At 41.2% G+C, this 20609-nt stretch overlaps 1 protein-coding gene across 1 annotated transcript; it reads right to left on the minus strand.

Annotated features, from left to right (window-relative positions):
• Positions 1-12916: 12916 nt before the first annotated feature.
• On the minus strand, positions 12917-14947 carry LOC122007629 (aluminum-activated malate transporter 9-like). Its single transcript, XM_042563296.1, has 6 exons — positions 14656-14947; positions 14426-14566; positions 14078-14350; positions 13869-14008; positions 13626-13772; positions 12917-13551 (listed from the first exon to the last, which is right to left on the minus strand). The coding sequence occupies exons 1-6, from the start codon at positions 14945-14947 to the stop codon at positions 13006-13008; spliced, it is 1539 nt and encodes a 512-aa protein (XP_042419230.1). The 3' UTR covers positions 12917-13005.
• Positions 14948-20609: the final 5662 nt, after the last annotated feature.

Genomic DNA, 20609 nt, shown 5'->3' on the forward strand with positions numbered 1-20609 from the left:
GCTCCATGGAGGCGCCTCAAACACTGTTCATCCGAGGTGTGACTTGCTCCTTTGTTCCTGCAAAATGTGGTAGTCCCAAACACATACCCTGCAAAACAAAGTTAGCACATAATAGTCATAGTAAATAAAATATTGACAGTCTCCGGACTGTCCGGGTCTGACTTCAGATTTCTGACTGGAAACCCTAGGTCGACCCGACGCCTACTGTTCCCTCTGCAGGAAACGCGTCCTCACCTATTCCTCTCAGGAGAGTTACCTGTTGCCAGTGCGATCCTCCAGATCGACTGGACTTTTGCTCAGCGCTCGATGCTTCCGGACTTTCTGCTGGACGCCCGCTCCCCGACCCGTCCAATCTTCCACCTGGTTCGCGACACCAGGACTTTCCACCTAGGGTTACCACCCCCTAGGACTTTTGCCTGAAGCCCTCGACCCGCCAAGACTTTCCGCATAGGGTTACCACCCCCTATGACCTAGGGTTACCACCCCCTAGGGTTTTCCACCTGCCTAACCACAGCTAGGACTTTTGCCTAAGTACACTTAGGACTTTCCTGCAAGCTCATTCAAACTGTTAGATCACAAAATAACTTAACTTTGAACTCTTTGCCATTATCAAAACACGGGTTCAATCGTCAAATGCTTCCCGCACCAACAGTGCCCAGTTGGTTAGAGGAGGGTAGATTTGGAGAAAAACTCCTTCCACCCCCTAACCACTTAGTGGTCGGTTATAAACTGACCCTATGATTTATCTCCTTTCACATAATTTAGGGACATACTATGAGGAACGTCTGGAATGAACACAATCATCTTTTACTATAATTAGAAGTTTACAAAACACTTAAAGTGAAATATTTATTATTAACAATCTTAAGGTGAAAGAATCTTGAATATATATCTATAGGTGCTAATTTTTATAAATCATAACCCATAATAAATAAAACTAGCACCATATTAGTGCTGATTTGTACAAACTGGCATCAATATTGGTGTTGAACAAACTAGTACCAACATTGATGCTGATTTGTTGAAATCAGCATCAATGTGGTGCTGGTTTGTACAAACCAATAGTGATGCTGGTGCTAGTTTGTACAAACTGGCACCAACGTGGTGCTAGTTTCTGTTGGAACAATCCTAATGATCCATGCGCAATAGTCCGTGCGACCATGTATTTTGGTGTTTGGGCAAAATATTTAAGTTAGCTTCACCCTTGTATTTAATATGTGTATATGAGTGTGCAAGTTTTCAGGATACACATATAACTCAGCTTGATGACTTCAGGTTTGGTGAAGGATGGAGTATATGAGAGATCATGGACAAGGCAGCAAGGACAAGGGTCAAGGGAAGCGACTTCGAGGCATACGCGAAGGATGACATTGGGGATGAGCCATAGGTTTGAATGCATCCGAGGGACGAGAGTCAAAGGAAGTAGGCTTGAAGGTAAGAAGTTAAAACTGCGAAGAAGAGTTAAGTGAGTTGTGAGGGTTTGAGTGCGAGAGAAATGTACTCGGGAAGGGAAACCCTAAGTTTAGGGTTGCATCAGTCAATTGGTACTAGGACCAGTCAACTGGGGGTGAGTACAGAGAGTTTCTGTACCTGAACGGCAGGGACCAGTCAACTGGTGCAAGGGATAATCGACTGATAAAGAGTCATTGAGAGAGTCGTTGACCAGACACCAGTCGACTGGTGCAAGGACCAGTCGACTAGTAATAGTAAGAAGCCTTGCTGTTTCTTCCCAAGATTTATAAGATGGAGCTTGGGATGGCTGGACAAGGTGACGAAATTAGACTTGGTTAAAGCCTAATTAGTAGTCAACTAGCTCTCAAGTGCTTGTGTAATCGAAGAGGTCTTGGTGAGTGTTGTGATGAGGTGTCTCCACCCACAAGAAGACTTGAGATAGCCGGAGTTTGTCGGGAGCTAATCCACCGACGGATAAGGATCGTCTATCTTACGGACAGCCATAGAATAGGAGCCCTAATCTTTGAACCACGTTAAACAACGTGTAGTGGTTTGCATTTCTCTTCTTGTCTTTAGATTAGCTTTTTTAATTATATTAGTTTGTATTTTCGCTGCGCAAACTAACAAATACATAGGAAGCAATAGAATTAGGGGCAACGTCTATTCAACTCCTCTTCTAGTCGGTCACAAGATCCTCAACAATTGATATCAAAGCGAGAACACTCTCCTTTGGGCTAACCATCGAGAAGAGCAACTACAAGAAGATGGCTGACTTGATAGCACCTCCGAAATTCGAAGGAGGAAGCCTAGGGGACATCACATTTTGGATGATGAAGATGGAGGTCTTCTTCGACACGGATTGGGACACTATGATGGTGATTAAGGAGCTGTTTGAAGTCCCAAAAGACAAGAAAGGGAAGAAATTGTAGGATCGATGATGTGCTAGAGGGGGGGGGTGAATAACACTCATGGCTAATTCATTCATTTCAGAAAACTCAGAATAATGCAGCGGAATAACGAAAAGAAACAAACACAATCGCTAACAGGTTTCTTTTAATTGGTTCGAAGCCTGTGACGACTCATACTCTAAGACCCGCGATCGTTGATCGCTTTCGGTGGGCAATCACTAATAGTTCAGAAATCTTTTACAAGTAACAAATTACAAGTACTGAAAAAAAACAAAGTATACCGACAATAAGGAATTTGAAATTTGTTCATCGGTTGTCGGAGCAGCGTTGAAGAGAGCAGCAGTTGTTCATTCTTGATCTCGGAAATTGTGTTGTCGAATCAACTAGTCGAGCCCTCCTTAAATATCCAAGCTAGGCATGATCCAGATCCATTGATCTCGGGATCAGGTTTGACTCGTCGCTGATCGGTCGACCGATCCCCTGGTTTGATCGACCGATTCTACTGTTCGGTCAACTAATCCCGCTATTCTCACTGGCTTATCTAGTCAGATCCGATCAATTCGGTCTGATTTCGGTCATCGTATATCCATTATTCAATCAACTGATCCCCAAGTTCGGTCGACTAATCCTTCGATCGAACCCTTTCATCTAATTGGAAATCTATCTGTTTGCTTTGGACGTTCAGTCGACCGATTCCCGATTCGGTCGACCGATCAAGGCTAAGTCTGACCCTACAAAACTGTTAGTTTCCTACAAAACAGAGTTAGACAAAATAGAAAATAATATATAAATTAATAACTTGACAGCTTTCAGACTGTTCAGTTCTGACTTCGAATTTCCTCCAAAAATTCTACGTCGAATCGACGCCTACTGTTCCCTCAACGGAGAACGTGTTCTCACCTACTCCTCTTAGGAGAGAGAACTTGTTGCTAGACCGATCCTCCAGACCGACTAGACTTTCTACTTAGGGTTACAACCCCTTAGCACCTAGGGTTATTCTCTCCCCTAGGGGTTTCCATCACCTAGGGTTACCACCCCTAGGACCTAGGGTTACCTGCCCCTAGGGTTTTCCATTACTTAGGGTTTCTACCCCTTAGGACCTAAGGTTATCTCTCCCTAGGGTTTTCCATAACTTAGGGTTACTACCCCCTAGGACCTAGGGTTATCCCCCCCTAGGGTTTTCCATAACTTAGGGTTACTGCCCCTAAGACCTAGGGTTACCAGCCCCTAGGACCTAAGGTTACCTCCCCCTAGGATTTTTCACCTGTCTAACTGCATCTAGGACTTTCCATTACTTAGGGTTACCACCCGTTAGGACTTAGGGTTACCACCCCCTAGGGTTTTCCACTTGCCTAAAATCCACTAGAACTTTTGCCTAAGACAACTTAGAACTTTCTTGCAAGCTCAATCGACCTTGTTAGTGTTGGGGTTGCAAGGTTGCAAACATAGCCCCATATTGGAAACACATGGGAAAGATCATGGGTTTATAAGAGAAAAGATATCTCCATTAGCATGAGACCTTTTGTGGAGAGCCCAAGAGCAAAACCATGAGGGCATAGGCCCAAAGTGGACAATATCATGCAATTGTGGAGATATCTAAATTCTTTTCGATCCTAACAATTGGTATCAGAGCCGAGACGCTTCAGGAGGACTAACCGCTGAACGAAGCAACGTCATGGCCGGACCAAGCATCCACCCGCCGAAATACGAAGGGGACTTCGCTACGTGGAAAAAACTGATGCAAGTATTTCTTACAACAGATATTGAACTATTTTTAACAATGAAATTTGGCTTTGAAGCTCCAGAGGACAAGGAAATAGATAAATGGACAAAAAAGGAGCAGGCTAACTTCGTGGCGAACGGCAAAGCAGAGTACCATCTGCTAAGCGTTCTTCCGCCTCAAGAAGTCAACAGGATCGGTAAATACAACTCCGCAAAGGAACTTTGGGAGAAGTTCCTCGAGCTGCACGAAGGTACGTCCGAAGCCAAACTCGCTAGACGAGATCTGCTTCGCAATCAGCTCACCAGCCTGCGACTTGGGGAAGACGAGACAGTCGCACATCTGCACTCCAGAATAAAAGAAATCATCACCGGACTCACGAATCTCGGAGAAAAGGTAAGTAACCGAGATTCGCTCAGGTACACCTTAAATTCATTTCCAAGAAATTCAAAATGGACATCACTAGTAGATGCTTTTTACATTTCGAAGGACTTAGAAAAAATTTCATTAGAAGAATTTTTTTCAACATTTGAAGTGCATGAGTCAAGATGTGCAGGAATGAAGGAGCCCAAGAATAACGTCGCCCTCAAAGCTTCGAGAGACGAACCTGAGTCGGAATCTTCTCTCGACGATGAGGAAATGGTAATGATGGTAAGAAGATTCAAGAAACTTTGTAAATCCAGATCTACTAACCATCCACAGGGGAAGAAGAAAAGGATGATCTGCTGCTACCACTGCGACGAAGAAGGGCACGTTAAGGACAATTGCCCCAAGCTGAAGAACAAGAACAAGGAAAAGGGTAAGAAGCCTATCCAAAAGCGAAAAGCCCTAAAGGCGACGTGGGATGATACATCGTCGGAGTCGGAACTCGAGGCATTCTCCGGACTTGCTCTAATGGCAAGTCATCAAGACGACGACTGCGAGTCAAGCTCTTCCGAAATGAGCATCGAGAGCATCGATGAAGGGGAGCTTCGTCAGAAGAAAGCAGCAGTTCAGGGGGAGACACGGAAAACAAACTCGATAAGGTAAGTCAGGTACGTTCTCTTCCTCCCGATAAACTTTATAAATTTGTTAAGTTATTAACTAAAGACTGCTGTAAATTAGAAAAAGAAATAAAAAATTTAAAAATAATTTTAGCTAAGTCTTGCCCTCTAGAAGAATTAGATAAATCAAAATTGGAAAATGAAAAATTGAAACTTGAAAATAATGATTTGAAAATTCAAGTAGATAATTTGAAAAACCATGCATGCTCATCTAATTCTAGAAAGTTTAAAAATTTAAATTGGTATTATAGATATCACCCGGGACAAATTAAGAATATCTCTAGAAAATATGTCTCTAAGAAATTTTTAATCAATCCAGTAGGCTGGAACCTTTATTGGGTTCCTAAATCTTGCTTAGTCTAAGTTTTAAAATTAAAATTAGCGTTTTTCAGTGAGAAAATTAAACAATAAGTTTCTCTATAAGGCTTTGTCTAAGGAAGTGGTTGTTGCTCCAATAACCAAGAAGGCCTAGTGTCTCGCCACGACCTGGAAGCCAAAATATTGAAATAAATGTTTAATTAACTTTCTGTCAAAGCATTAAAATTAGAATTAATTAATGCATTCAAAGTTTTTTAAACATTTTTGTTCAAAATTTTTATACTTAGAAAAATATTTTTTGCCTAAGTCAAATTCTTACTTAAGAAAAATTCTCAAAGTTTAAAAATTTATTTCAAAAATTCTTACTTAAATTATTTTTAGAAAAATTCTCAAAAATCACTTTTTGATAAGCTAAAAACTTTTTTCTAAAACTAGAAATTTTAGCAAAATTACTTAGAAAAATTTTCTGAACTTCTTAAAAACTTAGATTTTTTTTGAAATATTCTTTTCTAAACCTTTAGATTGTTTTTCTTGGAACCCCATTTTTTTGTGATCAAAGGGGGAGAAGAAAAAGTATAAGTCTAGGGGGAGGTAGAAAATTGAAAATTGAAAATTTATGTTTCTATCCTTTTGCACTAAATTGAAAATTAAGTTAGTCTTAATTTTTATATCTATTTTTGACCCTAGCTTAACTTGGGTTGATCACATCAAAAAAGGGAAGATTGTTGGAACCCCAAGGTTGTTTTGGTGTGAACAACAAGTTAAGTTAGGTCCTGTGTGTATTTAACCTGGTGTCTAAGTGTGCAGGAGATTAGGAACACAGGTAGTCGAGCGGAAGACGCAGCTAGCGAGAAGGACGGCACGCTGTGCGTCCGAGGGACGAAGCGCTGCGGAAGAGTACACCAGTGGACGAGAAGGAAGCGTACGGTGGTTCCGAGGGACGAAAGCCGGAGCGGAAGATTGCTCGGGGAGCAAGAGACGCAGCTAGCGAGAAGGTCAACGATCGAGGGACAAAGACTGCGGATGAGTACGCTGGCGGACGAGAAGGAAACACGCGGCAATTCCGAGGGACGAGAAGCCGGAGGGAAGCACGCTCGAGAAGACCGGAAGTTGGGTTCGGGTGAGCCCTTTTCCGGATGGCAGAGATCACCCAAGTGAGTGGATCCGGAGGAATAGAACCGGACCGAGGCGGGACTGAACCAGAGAAGAAGTCCCGGATGAAAAAGTCAACAACTGTTGACTTTGGGCTCCGGGGCGCCCGGAGCAGTCCGGGGCGCCCGGAGCCCTCCGGGGCACCCGGAACCATCCGGGACGCCCTGAGCAATAAAATTGACCAGATCGAGTTTTGACTCGATCTGAACGTTGGGGGATAAGTTTTATCCCCCCAGGGCGCCCGGAACCCTTCCAGGCACCCCGACCAAGGCTATAAATATAGCCTTGGTCCAGAAGCTCATAATTAACTGAGAACTCAAGCATTCTTTCTGCACTTGTACGCTTTTCTGTTTTAAGCTTCTGTTGTACGCTTCATTGCTGTAAAAGGCTTCTCCGCCTGAAGGAGATACTAGTGCTACGCTTTCTTGGATTAACAACCTTCCCGGTTGTAACCAAGTAAATCTCGGTGTGCCTTTTATTTTTCCGCTTTTATTTATTTCTCTTATTTTATGCAAGTGTTAGTTTAAGAGTTCGAGAAGGGTGTTTGCGTTTTGATTCTTGCAGGGCTATTCAACCCTCCCTTCTAGCCGGCCCAATGGTCCAACAATTGGTATCAGAGCCCGGACTGCCAGAAGGTTTAACCACCGACTGTGCACAAGAGCTATGGTCTGATTGAGCCATGTGGGTACAATATTGACCTCGAACAAAGAAAGTGGGGGCTCGTATGTTCGGATCAAGAGGACGAGACACCAGGCAAGAAGTCCTAGTTGCGACTAGGCAAGGAAGTCCTAGTAGGTCGGGTGGACCGAGGGGCAGGAAGACCTGGTGGGTCAAGGATCGGATATGGGACGCCTATGGTCCTTTGTTTGAGGGGGGAATTGTTGGAGTTGCAAGGTTGCAAGCATAGTCCCATATTGGAAACACATGGGAAAGATCATGGGTTTATAAGAGAAAAGATATCTCCATTGGCATGAGGCCTTTTGGGGAGAGCCCAAGAGCAAAACCATGAGGGCTTAGGCCCAAAGTGGACAATATCATGCAATTGTGGAGATATCTAAATTCTTTTCGATCCTAACAGTTAGATCATAGAACAACTTAACTTTAGACCCTTTGACATAATCAAAATCCAGGTTTGATTGTTTGGTGCTTCCTGCACCAACAGAAACTTTGACTATGACATTGGACGGAAGAGCAAACCTCATGATCGAAGGCAAACTCAAAGGCAATATCAATCTTAATAGATATATTGTCGTCTAATGTGATAAGTGGTGTAGGTGAATATGAGAATGCCCATGATTTGTGGAGCAAAGTGAAGATGTTTCTAGGGGAAGAACCTAAACCTACACAAGAAGAAGAAGAACCTAAGGAGATGAGTTTAATTGCTCAAGTTGAAGAGGAGCAAACGGAAGTTGAGCCATGCTCAACCTCTGAAGAGGAGAAGGATGAAGAAATGTCATCCACAACGGTGGATGAGGAAGCATCCTCAAGGGTTGAAAAAGAATCCAAGACAAGTGAAGAAGAAGTCTTGGAAGTCAACCTAGTGAGCATCTCCATCAAAGTGAAGCTAAGTCAAAGGACCACATCACTTGCTTCGGATGCAATGAGAAGGGACACTACAAGAGTAGGTGTCCATTGGGTAAGAAAGAGGTAACTCCTTAACTCAATTCAATTTCTTTAGAATCTAATTTGAGTTGTAGGAAGAAGAAGGAGAAGAAGCATATTAGTTACTTCACGTGTGGTGAAATGGGACACTATCACACAAGATGCCCAAGGAAGGGAGTGCTCAAGAAGTTGGAGCATCTAAAGAAATGGGAGAAGAAGAAAAGCTCAAGTCGAAGGGGAGCTTCAAGGGTAAGGGAGGTATACCCTAATTTGAATTATAATTCAAATCTTTATTCTTCCATGCATGCTAGGAATAATTTCCATTATTTACCCATGCAAAATTTTTTTGCTTTAGGTATCATGATAGAAATAGGATAAATGTTAGAAATAACCCTAAGGTACCTATGCATGTTAGACCTAAACAAGTTAGATTCTCATTACCTAAGGAGAAGAAGCTAATGGAGAAACTAGGAAAAAATCCCAAGAAGGGGAGACATATGCCTAAAAAAATGGATAGGTCTAGGAATGTCCAAGGTGGACATGTTGATTCTAGGTTCAGGAACCTAGAATAGGAAAATCAAGCTTTGAAGGCAAAGCTTGATAAGTTAGAAAAATTTCTTAAGAGATTCAATGTTGGATCTAATAAATTAGATATGGTGTTGGGTAGCTAAAGACCCAATAATGATAGATCGACTTTGGGATACCGATCTAGTTCCTCCAAGGCTAAGGAGAGATCATATGCTAGGATGGCAAATGATCATGGCAAGGTAGAGTCATCCAAGGCCAAGAATAAATATGCTAGGGTTGCATATGACTATGGCAAGGATGATGTGTCCAAGGTCAAGAAGATAAGAAAATCTTCTAAGGGACATCATTGTGGTTTAACCACAATAAATGAGTCACCTAGGGTGGTGGCTAAGGTTATGAGCTCTAGGGGAGCTCAAAGAGTCAATTTGGGGCCCATGACCAATGGATCTCAGGTGGGTATTACTAGGGAGTCTAGATTGGGTCATGGAATGTGCCAAAAGGTTTGGAGACGGATTTAAGTCTCAACCTTAAGGAATTGACACAATTGGGTTAATTTCATGCATGGAAATATGACATTAGGGGTCATATTGCATGATAATTAGTTTTGGATGTATAGATGACATATAAACCAATGCTAGGGATGCATTGTGGTTTAGTATGGGCAAATACATCAAGAGGAAGCTAAAACTAAGACTTTAGGTCAAGGTTCAATTGAACCATTTAGCTAGTTTTGAATTTTGTGTCAATCTTAGGATTCGAGATATGTACATTTTTAAATGTATTTTTTCCAAGTAGACACAGGTAAAACGGGCCTCTCCACAAAATTTAAAGATTTTTGGATGTCTGTGAAATTATTGGTGCATTTCTGAAATCAGATTTAGAATGCTGAAGTGGGCTAGAAAAGGATACTAGTCGACTAGTGTAGTTACTAGTCAATTGGTAATAGTGCTTTTCGACCACATACTGCTTCTGTGAGGTTGTATCGAAGAGGACAGTTGACTGATGTTGGAGGCAGTGGATTGATACCAGTCTGAAATTGTTTTTCAACACTGATTTTAACCAGGTCAACTCGTATAGTTTTATGAGATCCTTGGGAGATAAATACATGAGTTTAAGGTCAGTTTGATGATCAAGTTTTTGACAATTGGGATATTGTTGGAAGCTTTTTAATGCTAGGTAAAGGGAGAGAAGTAAGGTTTAGTTAGGAAAACCTTAAGTACCTTTGTGTAGGGGGAGCCTTGTGATAGGTTCTTAAATATCCCTGTGGTAAAATTCCTAGCTCAATGGGGAGCTTAGGTATAGGGGGAGCCTTGAGATAGGTTCCAATGCTTGTTTGCATTTTTCATTCGGTGGTGTAAGTCCAAGTTGTATAGCCTTGGCAACGTAAGTCCATTCGACAGTGTAAGTCCAAGTTGTGAAGTGTTGGCAATGTAAGTACATTCGACGGTGTAAGTCCAAGTGTGCAACCTTGGCAACATAAGTCCATTCAGCTGTGTAAGTCCAAGTGTGTAGCCTTGGCAATATAAGTTCATTTGTTTTTAGTATGTTTATTTGCTATTATGTTTTTTCTAACTTAAACATATTACGAAACATTAAAAAGGGGGAGGTTGTTGGACTAATCCCAATGCTCTGTGCTACCATGTGTTTTAGTGTTTGGGCAAAGGGTTTAAGTTAGATTCACCCTTGTATTTAATATGTGTATACGAGTGTGCAAGTTTGCAAGATGAACATATGACTTAGCTTGATGACTTTAAATCGGGTGAAGGATGGAACATCCGAGGGACTGTGGACAAGGCAGTAAAGACAAGGGCCGAGGGAAGCATCTTCGAGGTATACGCGAAGGATAGCATTGGGGATGAGCCGTGGGCTTGAATGCATCCGAGAGACGAGAGCAAAAAGAAGTAGGCTTGAAGGCAAGAGGTCAAAGCTACGAATAAAAGTCAAGTGAGTCGTGAGGGTTCAAGTGCGAGAGAAATGTACTCAGGAAGAAAAATCTTAAGTTTAGGGTTGTATCAGTCGACTGGTACTGAAACCAGTCGACTGGGGATGAGCACAATGAGTTTCTATGCCCGAACGACAGGAACTAGTCAACTATCGCAAGGACCAGTCGACTAGTAAAGAGCCGTTGAGAGAGTCGTTGGCTAGACACCAGTCTACTGGTGCAAGGACCAGTCGACTGGCAACGGTAAAAAACCTTGCTGTTTCTTCCCAAGCTCTATAAGATAGAGTTTGGGATGACTGGCCAAGGTGACGAAATTAGACTTGGTTAAAGCCTAATTAGTAGTCAACTAGTTCTCAAGTGCTTGTGTAATCTAAGAGGTCTTAGTGAGTGTTGTGGTGAGGTTTTTCCATCCACAAGGAGACTTGAGATAGCCGAAGTTTGTCGAGGGCTAATCCACCGATGGATAGGGATCGTCCACCTTACGGATAGCTGTGGAGTAGGTGCCCTAATCTCCGAATCACATTAAACAATGTGTAGTGATTTGCATTTCTCTTCTTGTCTTTAGATTAACTTTTGTATTTATATTAGTTTGTATTTCCGTTGCGCAAACTAACAAATACGTATGAAGCGATCGAATTAGGGGCAACATCTATTCAACCCCTCTTCTAGCCGACCACAAGATCCCCAACAGTTTCAACTACTAGTGCTAATTTGTACAAACCAATAGTGGTTCTTGATGTTGGTTTGTTGAAATTAGCACCATAGTTGGTGCTGGTAACAATGGTGCTGGTGCTAGTTTGTACAAACCAACACCAACATGGTGTTGGTTTCAACAAACCAGCACCAATTGTGGTGGTGGTTTCAACTGCCAGTGTTGGTTTATACAAACCATACTGGTGCTGGTTTGTACAAACCAACAGTGGTGCTGGTTTGGTTTGTACAAATTAACACTATGTTGGTGCTGATTTGTAGAAACCAGCTCTAATGTATAAACTAGCACCACATTGGTTTGTAGAAACTAGCTCCAACGTGCTAGTACTGGTGTTTAAAGACCAACACCAATGTACTGGTGCTGGTTTTTAAACACCTGTACGTTGGAGCTGGTCTTTAATGACCAACTCCATCTTGATACTGGTTTGTAAAAATCAGGACTACCTTGCATACAGAAGAAAAGAGAGTAACATTTTACATGTAAGATAGAAAAGAGAGTTGTATACATATGAGAGAAATATTAAAAAAATTTAAATTTAGGTCGCCACGTAAACTATCGCCCACCGCCCCTCAGGGTAGTGATCCTACCTAGGGATGACAATTTTCCCCGGAGGTTTGGGGCCCCGCGGGGAAAACCTGAAATGAGGATGGGGATCCCTGATTTTTCGGGGATGGGGTGGGTTCGAGGCGGGTATAGGAATACTATCCCCATCTCCGAATCCGCCCGGAATATTATTATTATTAATATTAATAAATAATAATATGATTTTTTTAAAAAATATTAATAATAGTGTTAATATTAATATTAAATTTTTTGAAAATATTATTAATAATGATATTATGAATATTGATATTAATATTAATATTATCATTAATAATTATTATTAAATAATAATAATAATAATATAAAATTAAATTTGGGAATGAGGCGGGGATGGGGATTTAATCTCCGTGAGTTCGGGTTCGGGGAATCCCCGAACCCGAAAAAATGAGAACGGGACAAGGATGAGAATGACAAACCCGCCCCCGCTCCACCCTATTGCCATCCCTAATCCTACCAATGAATTTTAACACGAATTTACAAATTAATTAAAGAATTTAAGTAACTAAATCGAACGTTCATTATTGATGGTCCTATGATATTAATTAGACTGAAATATTTAGTTTTATTCAAATTAACTTGTGGACAAAGTTAAAATTTTGAGTTTTTGCAACTTTGACAAGTTAGACGTTCAGTATTCATTGATGATCTTATGATAAAAATTTTAATACAAGAGACGAAAATAACAATAGTTTTAGTAAAACCACTTTTGGACTAATTAAACTAACATGTAGGGGAAAAAAGTTAAACGAAGAGTCTATACCTTTTATTCAAATCGATTTATAAATTATTTTATAGGGAAAAAAAATGAAGAAGAAAAGGTAATGATACTCCTCCAGGACGATAGTGCTCAATAATGGTCCTCTTGCATAATGATCCAACTTTAGCTTAGTAGCATTATACATATTTAACACGTTCTTAATTGCATTATCTTATTGAACTGAAGGATTTATTCCTCCTTTAAGTGTATAATATTTTTTTTTTAAAAAAAATATATATAAAAGTGAAGACCAACATAATGCTCTAGCTCACGATGACACGATCTCATGCTTGAACTTGGCCAACCTTCCAAGCTTATCAACCGCTTCCACCAAGTGATCAAGCCGCGCCACGAACTCTACGAGCAACGATGTAAACGTAGCGAGGGACAGAGCAGCAGTACTGCGCTCGAACGAGCGTCTCTGCATCAAGCCGATGGCTCCATCTTCAAGCTCAGCCGCCTCGACAGACGGCCACGACCGGAGTCGCCGCCTGTGCTGCTTTGTCACCGTCGTCTCCTTGAAAGCACCAACATTTATCGCCACGACTTCAATTAGATGGCCGTCGTCGTCGTCGTTATCTCCGTCTTCCTCCTCCCTGTCTAAGGAGAGCTGAGAGGAAGTGAGGAGGTAGGAGTGGAGGTCAATGGAGCGCTGCAGGCGCTCAGTGGAATTATGGACGTGATTGAGAAGCGTGGGGTGAGGGCAACGCTTCATGTTGTAGATGTCTTCGCTTAAGCTACGGAGGAGCTCGGCTGCTCGTGTGGCTGTGTCGAGGATGTCAGCTCGGAATGCACACCGTAGACTATAAGGAGCCTGTAAAAAGGTACATATTCATCAACATCTAAATTGAACAGAAATCGATCGTATGATGCTTCAAGTGCACCCACTTGTATTTCTGAATGCAAACATCCATGCATCGCCATGACTTCATAGGCGCAGTGACGTAAAACAGAGCCGACACTTACGTACTCTGCCCACGGATAGAAGAAATGCCGGAATCTACCGTGCGGTGGCTCCCATTTAGCAGAACTGGCCTGCATGGACATTTTTACAAACACTTAAACGGGATGAATACCATCACGTTGTACTCCGAGCTAGGTTATCAGAATTAAAGGGAGATGCTGTAGTACCAAGGAATCTAGCGCCGACGATGATTTCAAAATAGCTCGACACTTGCGATAAGCTGGCTCGTCGTGGAAGTCGTCCATCACCGTCTTTAAGAATTCCGGCCGCTCGGTTCCGTCGTCGTTCAGGTACTTCTTCACGCATTCTTCCGCAAAGAAAGAAGAACAATTGATGATTGGGAAAATGCTATTAATGCTTAAGCAAAGTAGTTAACCTTGAAGGGAGTCGGCCACCAAGTCGAAGTGCTCGATGAGCTCTTTGTGCAGCTGCTCGCCGGCCCATATTGGAAAAAGGAGAACGTTCACGAGGACGGTGACGACGCCGCCGATCGCGACCGAGTACAGCCGATCGACGGAGGTCCTCATCGCATCTCCCACTCGATTATACCCGTTGGCGACGATCAAACAATATGTGAGTAGGATGACCCTAAAGCCATACTCGTAAGGAACCAAGGATGGCCACAGCTTCATGAAGGATGTGATGGCTCCTGCTTTCGTTAATCCAATAATCACTCACAAATATTGATAAACTCAATATTAAAGGTTAAAGAAATGAAGCCTACCGACAAGAAAGATACTAAAAGCAATGATATAAGGTGCCAATATGCTGCCGCTCGACGCGGCGATATGCATGGACACCACTGCAAAGATTCCGGCAAACAAACTCCCCAGAGCTCTGTTGAATCCTCTGTTAAATGTAGCACCTAAAATATATACATTTTTTTACGAATAATTAATTAAATCTCGCATATGAATTTAACTTAATTACTTTACTGGAGTTAAATTAACTAACCAACGGTGTACTCAAACATGATGGCCACAGTGATTAAGGCCCAAACAATGTTGGTACCAAAGAACTCGTAGGGATGCCTGATCAGTATGAGCAGTGACACGAGGAGGCAAGCGAAGCCTACTTTGAGGGAGAAGGTCACCCTGTTGGTGTCCTCCATGGCAAATTCCAGCACGTCCCAAATCCATTGGCTTGGTGAAGTATTACTAGAAGTACTACTGCCTCCGCCGGTGTTCTTCACGGGAGGCGGCGGACTGATGTCGATTTCCACACTCCCCTTCTTCCCGCCGTCCATCCTAGGTGCCGCCAGCTGACTTGATTGGTGTTTAAAGTGCAGACACAAAGGATGGCTATTTAAAAGACATGAGAGAGGCTGGATTAGATTGGCGGTGCAAGTAGATAAAAGATGTTGAGAACCATGCAGAAAAACTGCATCTGCGTATATTTTAATGTCTGGAGATGTTGAGAACCATGCAGAGCATGAAACTTGTCCATCACATTAATGAAATGACCTGATCAGTTTGGATTTGGTAATTATTCAACGAATATGGTACATGATTCTTTCTGCTGATCAAGTTTTGTGCTCTTGCATTTGATGGAAGTGTTTGTGATAAAATAAATGGACAAGCAGGAAGGACAGTTCGATTTCAGAGAGATGTCCTGCAAACTGAAATGTTCATGAAATCTAGTGGAAGGGTGGCGACTGCCAGTGATATCATATCTCAATAGAAGTAAACTAATCTGAGGAATGTGTCATTTGCAGGCAAAACGAGAGGCCACAGGAGAAGAGAACGTGTGTAAAAGGAATTAGAATATGTTCAATTAGTTGGTATCAGATTCCGTGATCGTTGATACATGCCCCCGTACGTGTTAGAAAAGAAGGAAAAAGAATTGAAGTATTTTAATTCCATGGCAGAGATTGGATTTCTTTTTGTTATTTTCATGTCACTAGATAGATCTTGTGCCTTTTAATGCATGCATTTGGTGTTGTGTTGTTTGATGCTGCCTGTGTTCTGTTAGCGTGGATGTTCTGTTAGCCACAGGCTCCACACACCACCTCTTGATGATGAGATTTTTTTATTGTTCTATGGGCTAACGTAGTTAGTTCATATAAGGGTATTGTTGTCAATAGGTCTGGAGTCGATTTTCAACAGATGTAAAATGCCTCACTAATGCCTCAACCTCTCCTTGCATGTGCTGCTATTTAATGCTAGGCAAAGTCCCTTATAATTTACCTCACTTTCAGATAGTGAGAGAGTTATCCTGGAAAGACCGTCGAGATAACGATTTCACTTTTACTACCAATTGATGAGTTTTTTATTAGGTAAAAATCAAATGAGGCCATCATTTATAAAATTGTTAGATGGCGCCGCATTTTCAATTAAAGTCAAATGTGCATCCTTTATTTTATTCAAAAAATATTCCTTCAGTTAGTGTTGTTGTAGTAATTACTAGTAGTTGTTACGATATATAGAAGCTATCGAGTAGCTGCTATAATATGTAGAAGTTATCTAATAGCTGCTATAATATGTTTATGGTGAGTTTAAGATTTAGAATTTAAGGTTTACAATGTGTAAAAATTATCAAGTAGATGTTACAATGAGTAGAAGATATCAAATAACTACTATAACATATTTAGGTGACTTTAAGATTTATAATTTAATATTTACAATGTGTAAAGTTACCGAGTAGCTACTACAACATATTTAGGGTGAATTTAGAATGTAAGATTTAGAATTTGTACTGTGTAAAATCTACCCAGTAGTTGCTGCTACAATGTGTAGAAGCTATATAGTAGATATTATAACGTGTTCAGGGTGAGTTTAGGATTTAGGGTCTCTGAAATTATTATATCAAAATTCTATATATCAACTTAGTCAAAATTATTTAAACTTTGTCAAAATTACGTTAAAATAGTTGTAGAAACTATTAATAGTTGCAGAAACTATTAATAGTTGCTACAACCCTAAATTCTAAACCGTAAACTCACCCTAAATACATTGTAGTAGCTACTTGGTAGATTTTACATGGTGTAAATCCTAAATTTTAAATCTTAAACTCACCATAAATATGTTGTAATAGCTAATAGGTGTTGGTGCAATCGACCTCTGAAATTTCGATGTTTGACAATATACTAATGTCGGATCAGGTTGACTAAGGGTTAATCCAAACAAGACTTGATGTTTGGAAGACTGGAGTTTAGTCATGACTAGATGACTAGCAAAGGTAAGTCCTAACGGAAGGTTAGGTAGGTGAGAAGTCTACTAAGTAAGTAGTCCTAACTAAAGGTTAGACAAGGGGAAGTCCTGGTAAGTGAGGTCAAACCCTAGTGAGTGAAGATAGGTGGTGGAAGTCCTGGTGAGTAAAGCCAGATTCTAGTGAGTGAAGCTAGGTAGTGAAAGTCTCGGTGAATAAAGTCAGGCAATGGAAGTCCTAGTGAGTAAATCTAGGCTCTAGTGACTGAAGTTAGGTGGTGGAAGTCATGGTGAGTGAAGCCAGACAATGGAAGTCCTAATGAGTGAAGCTGGGCAACCCTACGAGGAGGCAACCCTAGGTAATGAGAAGTCTTGAAAGAATAAACTCCAAGCATGTGTGATCGACTAGTTTTGTAACGCCCCGCCTCCTACTAACTAGGCTGCGGGACCGGACCGTCACATTATGCTGTGCTAACTATAAGGTGCGGAAATCTGCACTATTTAAAATCTTACTCTGCTAATGACTATTATAGCCTGTAAGATTAGGTTCAAAGACCTTTCCTTTGACATACATACACTAGGGAAGGAACCCAAACTTTCTATTTGCTCAAAAGACTGAAATGAGACCCTTCCAGCTGAAATCAGACACTCCAATCGATCGGCTGATCGATTGAAGTCATCTGATCGATTCCCTGATCGATTCAGCGTGCTACTGTGCACGAAAGAATTTATGGATCGATCGGCTGATCGATCCAGCTATACCAATCGATCCAGTGATTGATTCAGAAGCTCTCTGTTCACGAGGCTAATTCATCGATCGATCCAGTGATCGATTCCAGAGCTTACTGTTCGCGGAAATCAGCTCTCAATCGATCAACCGATCGATTGAGGTCCCTCCAATCGATCGGTCGATCAATTGGAGTTTTTGATTTCGCTGCAGAACTCTGATTTCAGAGCTCGATCATACACAACTCAATATAATAAACTTAAAATGCCTAGAGAGCATTGTAATAGGTCTTCACTAACATTATGCATGATTTACTACTCATCAATAAGCTAGCTAGTGTCCTAGGCATGGCATAAGCATGGTTTCACAATTCAAAATTCTTAAACATTCCAAAGGTACATAAACATTAAAAAGAACAAAAGGTCCTAATTCTTTAAATTTGCTAGTTCCCAAGGGTCTTCATTCCAAGTTCCTGCCCACACACATCTTTGTAGCATTGACCTCCAACCTCCGCTAATCCATCCTTCCTTTATCTTTATCTGCAGTATAAGGAAAAGAAGTATCTGTAAGCTCGAGAGCTTAGTAAGAAACCATCTACCTCACAAAACATGCATACGATGCAATTTATGCCTTTAAAACATGCTATTTAAAATATATGATGGACATGTTAAAGCATGGCATACTGAATGTACTAACATGTATACTAAAACACGTCATCAAACTAATCATGGAATATTATAAGGAAAGAGCTAAACTGAAACATAAACTGAGCTGCACTGAACTAAGCTAATACTGAATTTAAATCATATTCACATAACTGTCGTGAGTTTTTGAAAGCTATTTATCATAAATAGATGAAAATACTAATCATGCTGCTGAGGGGTCCGACAACTGTACTTGCTATGCGCGCATCTCTAACTAAACCCGGGGCTGCAAGTCCCGAATTTAGTAGAGTTACTAGGTTATCTGAACCTAGGGACGACTATGGAAGCCCAACCCAAGGACAACTGAAGTCCAGTACAGTGCCACTGAAAAGTAAAATACTGATTTGTAGCTAATATACCTTATCTTGCTCTTACTAGGTTATTTGAACCTAGAGGCGACTATGGGAGCCCACCCATTCGACCGTAGTCCCATATAAGCTGGAGCTGTAACGCCCGAAAATTCTCAAAACTATTTTAGAAATATTCTATGATTTTTCTGGAATTTTAGGATATTTTTACAGAATTTTTAGAGTAGCGGAAGTAGCAAAAATAAATAGAAAACGAAAACGGCCTACGCGGGAATTGAACCCGAGACCTATGGTTTACGGATAATTCTAGTAATCAGTTGAACCCAGCAGGGCCGTGCTGAAAGGAAAGGGAGACAATTTTATTTAAGTTAGAGTTGGGCCGAAATTACCACTTATAAATAGGAAATTATTAAGTGGGGTTTTATTTTGATCGGGATTCCTTCTCCTCAAACCCTCACCGACGCCACCTCTTCCTCTCCTCCCTCTCTCGGCGCCAACCACTAGCAAGGCTAGGGTTCCATCCCAAGGGTCCCAAGGGTCCCAAGGGCACATTCCGGCGATGACTTCGACACGAGGACGCTCCCCTCCGCGAGAGGAACGTGTAGACGCGAGAAGATCGTCGAAAGGATCGTCTCCTCCATAGATCTAGCGATTAGATTTGTAAGAAATCTAGCACAGGAGGTAAGAAACCCCTCACCTGCAGTATAAGTAGCTTCCGTTTGAATGCATGCTTTTAGATTAGTTTTACTCAGATTTTTGTCAACATCTAGGGTGTATTTAACCCTCCTCGTAGCTTTAGGGATTAGTCGAGCACCTCTAGATGGGCTGGACGTGTTTTCCCTCTTCAGTTTGAGGTTTTAGACGTTGTCGGGTGCCTAGAGGTGGTCTCCCTACTAGAGAGGAGAGTTAGAGCACACCAAATGCTCGATAAAAAGACTGGGACAGCTTTTGATTCAGTGGGCATTTATTTAGCTCAGTTAAATGCCGTATAAAAGTATTGATCCAGTTAATTAGCTTTATTACAGCTTTCATGGGACTAGATGTCCAATGGGTGGGCTCCCACAGTTGCCTCTAGGTTCAGACAACCTAGCTCTAGGTTCAGATGACCTAGAAATGGCTAAATAAAACAGTACAGCTATTCAGTATTTTATTTTCAGCAGTGGCACTGTACATGATCAGATATCCATTGGGTTGGACTCCCACAGTCGTCCATAGGTTCAGATAACCTAGTAAACCCTACTAGATTTGGAACTTGCAATCCCGGGCCTAGCTAGGGATGCGCGCACAGCATGTACAGTTGCCAGGACCCTCAGCAGCATGATTATTATTTTAATCTACTTATGTATACAGTTTTCAAAACTCGCAGTCACCTATGTGATCAGGATTTAATTCAGTATCAGCTTAGTTTAGTTCAGTTTCAGTTTCAGTTTAGTTCTTCCTGATTGATACCATGAGTTAGTTCCATGCTTAGATTTTGATATGCATGCTATGTTTCAGTATCTGTGCTTAGTAACTTTGCTATGTCATGCTTATCTATGTTTAGTACGTATTTCAAATAGCATGTTTTCAAAACATAAATTGCATTGTGTGCATGTTTTGTGAGGTAGCTGGTTTCTTACTAAGCTTTAAGCTTACAGATACTTTTTCCTTATACTGCAGATAAAGATAAAGGGAAAATGGACTAGCGGAGGCTGGAGGACAATGTGATGAAGATGTGTGTGGAAGGAACTTGGAATAAAAGATCTGAGGGATCTAACAAGTTTTATTTATGCATTAGAACTTTCAGCAAAATTAGTTAACTGTTAGAACCTTATTATTCCACACTTAGAATATTTGTATGCCATGAATTAGTGAACCATGCATGATATCATGTTTAAAATGTTAGCTAATACATGTTGAAATGTTTCTAGTTTTTATAGACTTGACGTGTATGATTTGGGCACGAAATAGTGCTGAAATCAGGGGTTCTGATTTGAAATCAGAAACTCAGATCGATCTACAGATCGATCAGAAATGGGGTTGT

Source organism: Zingiber officinale, chromosome 1A (assembly GCF_018446385.1).
Source record: "Zingiber officinale cultivar Zhangliang chromosome 1A, Zo_v1.1, whole genome shotgun sequence".
NCBI classification, from domain to species: domain Eukaryota; kingdom Viridiplantae; phylum Streptophyta; class Magnoliopsida; order Zingiberales; family Zingiberaceae; genus Zingiber; species Zingiber officinale.

Bases quoted from the DNA above. Each gene is read 5' to 3' on its own strand.
- LOC122007629 (XM_042563296.1), bottom strand. From the start codon at position 14,947: ATGGACGGCGGGAAGAAGGGGAGTGTGGAAATCGACATCAGTCCGCCG. The intron at 14,567-14,655 runs GTTAGTTAATTT...TATATATTTTAG, and splicing joins CATGTTTGAGTACACCGTTG to GTGCTACATTTAACAGAGGA. The intron at 13,552-13,625 runs GTGGGTGCACTT...ACCTTTTTACAG, and splicing joins GTTTGCATTCAGAAATACAA to GCTCCTTATAGTCTACGGTG.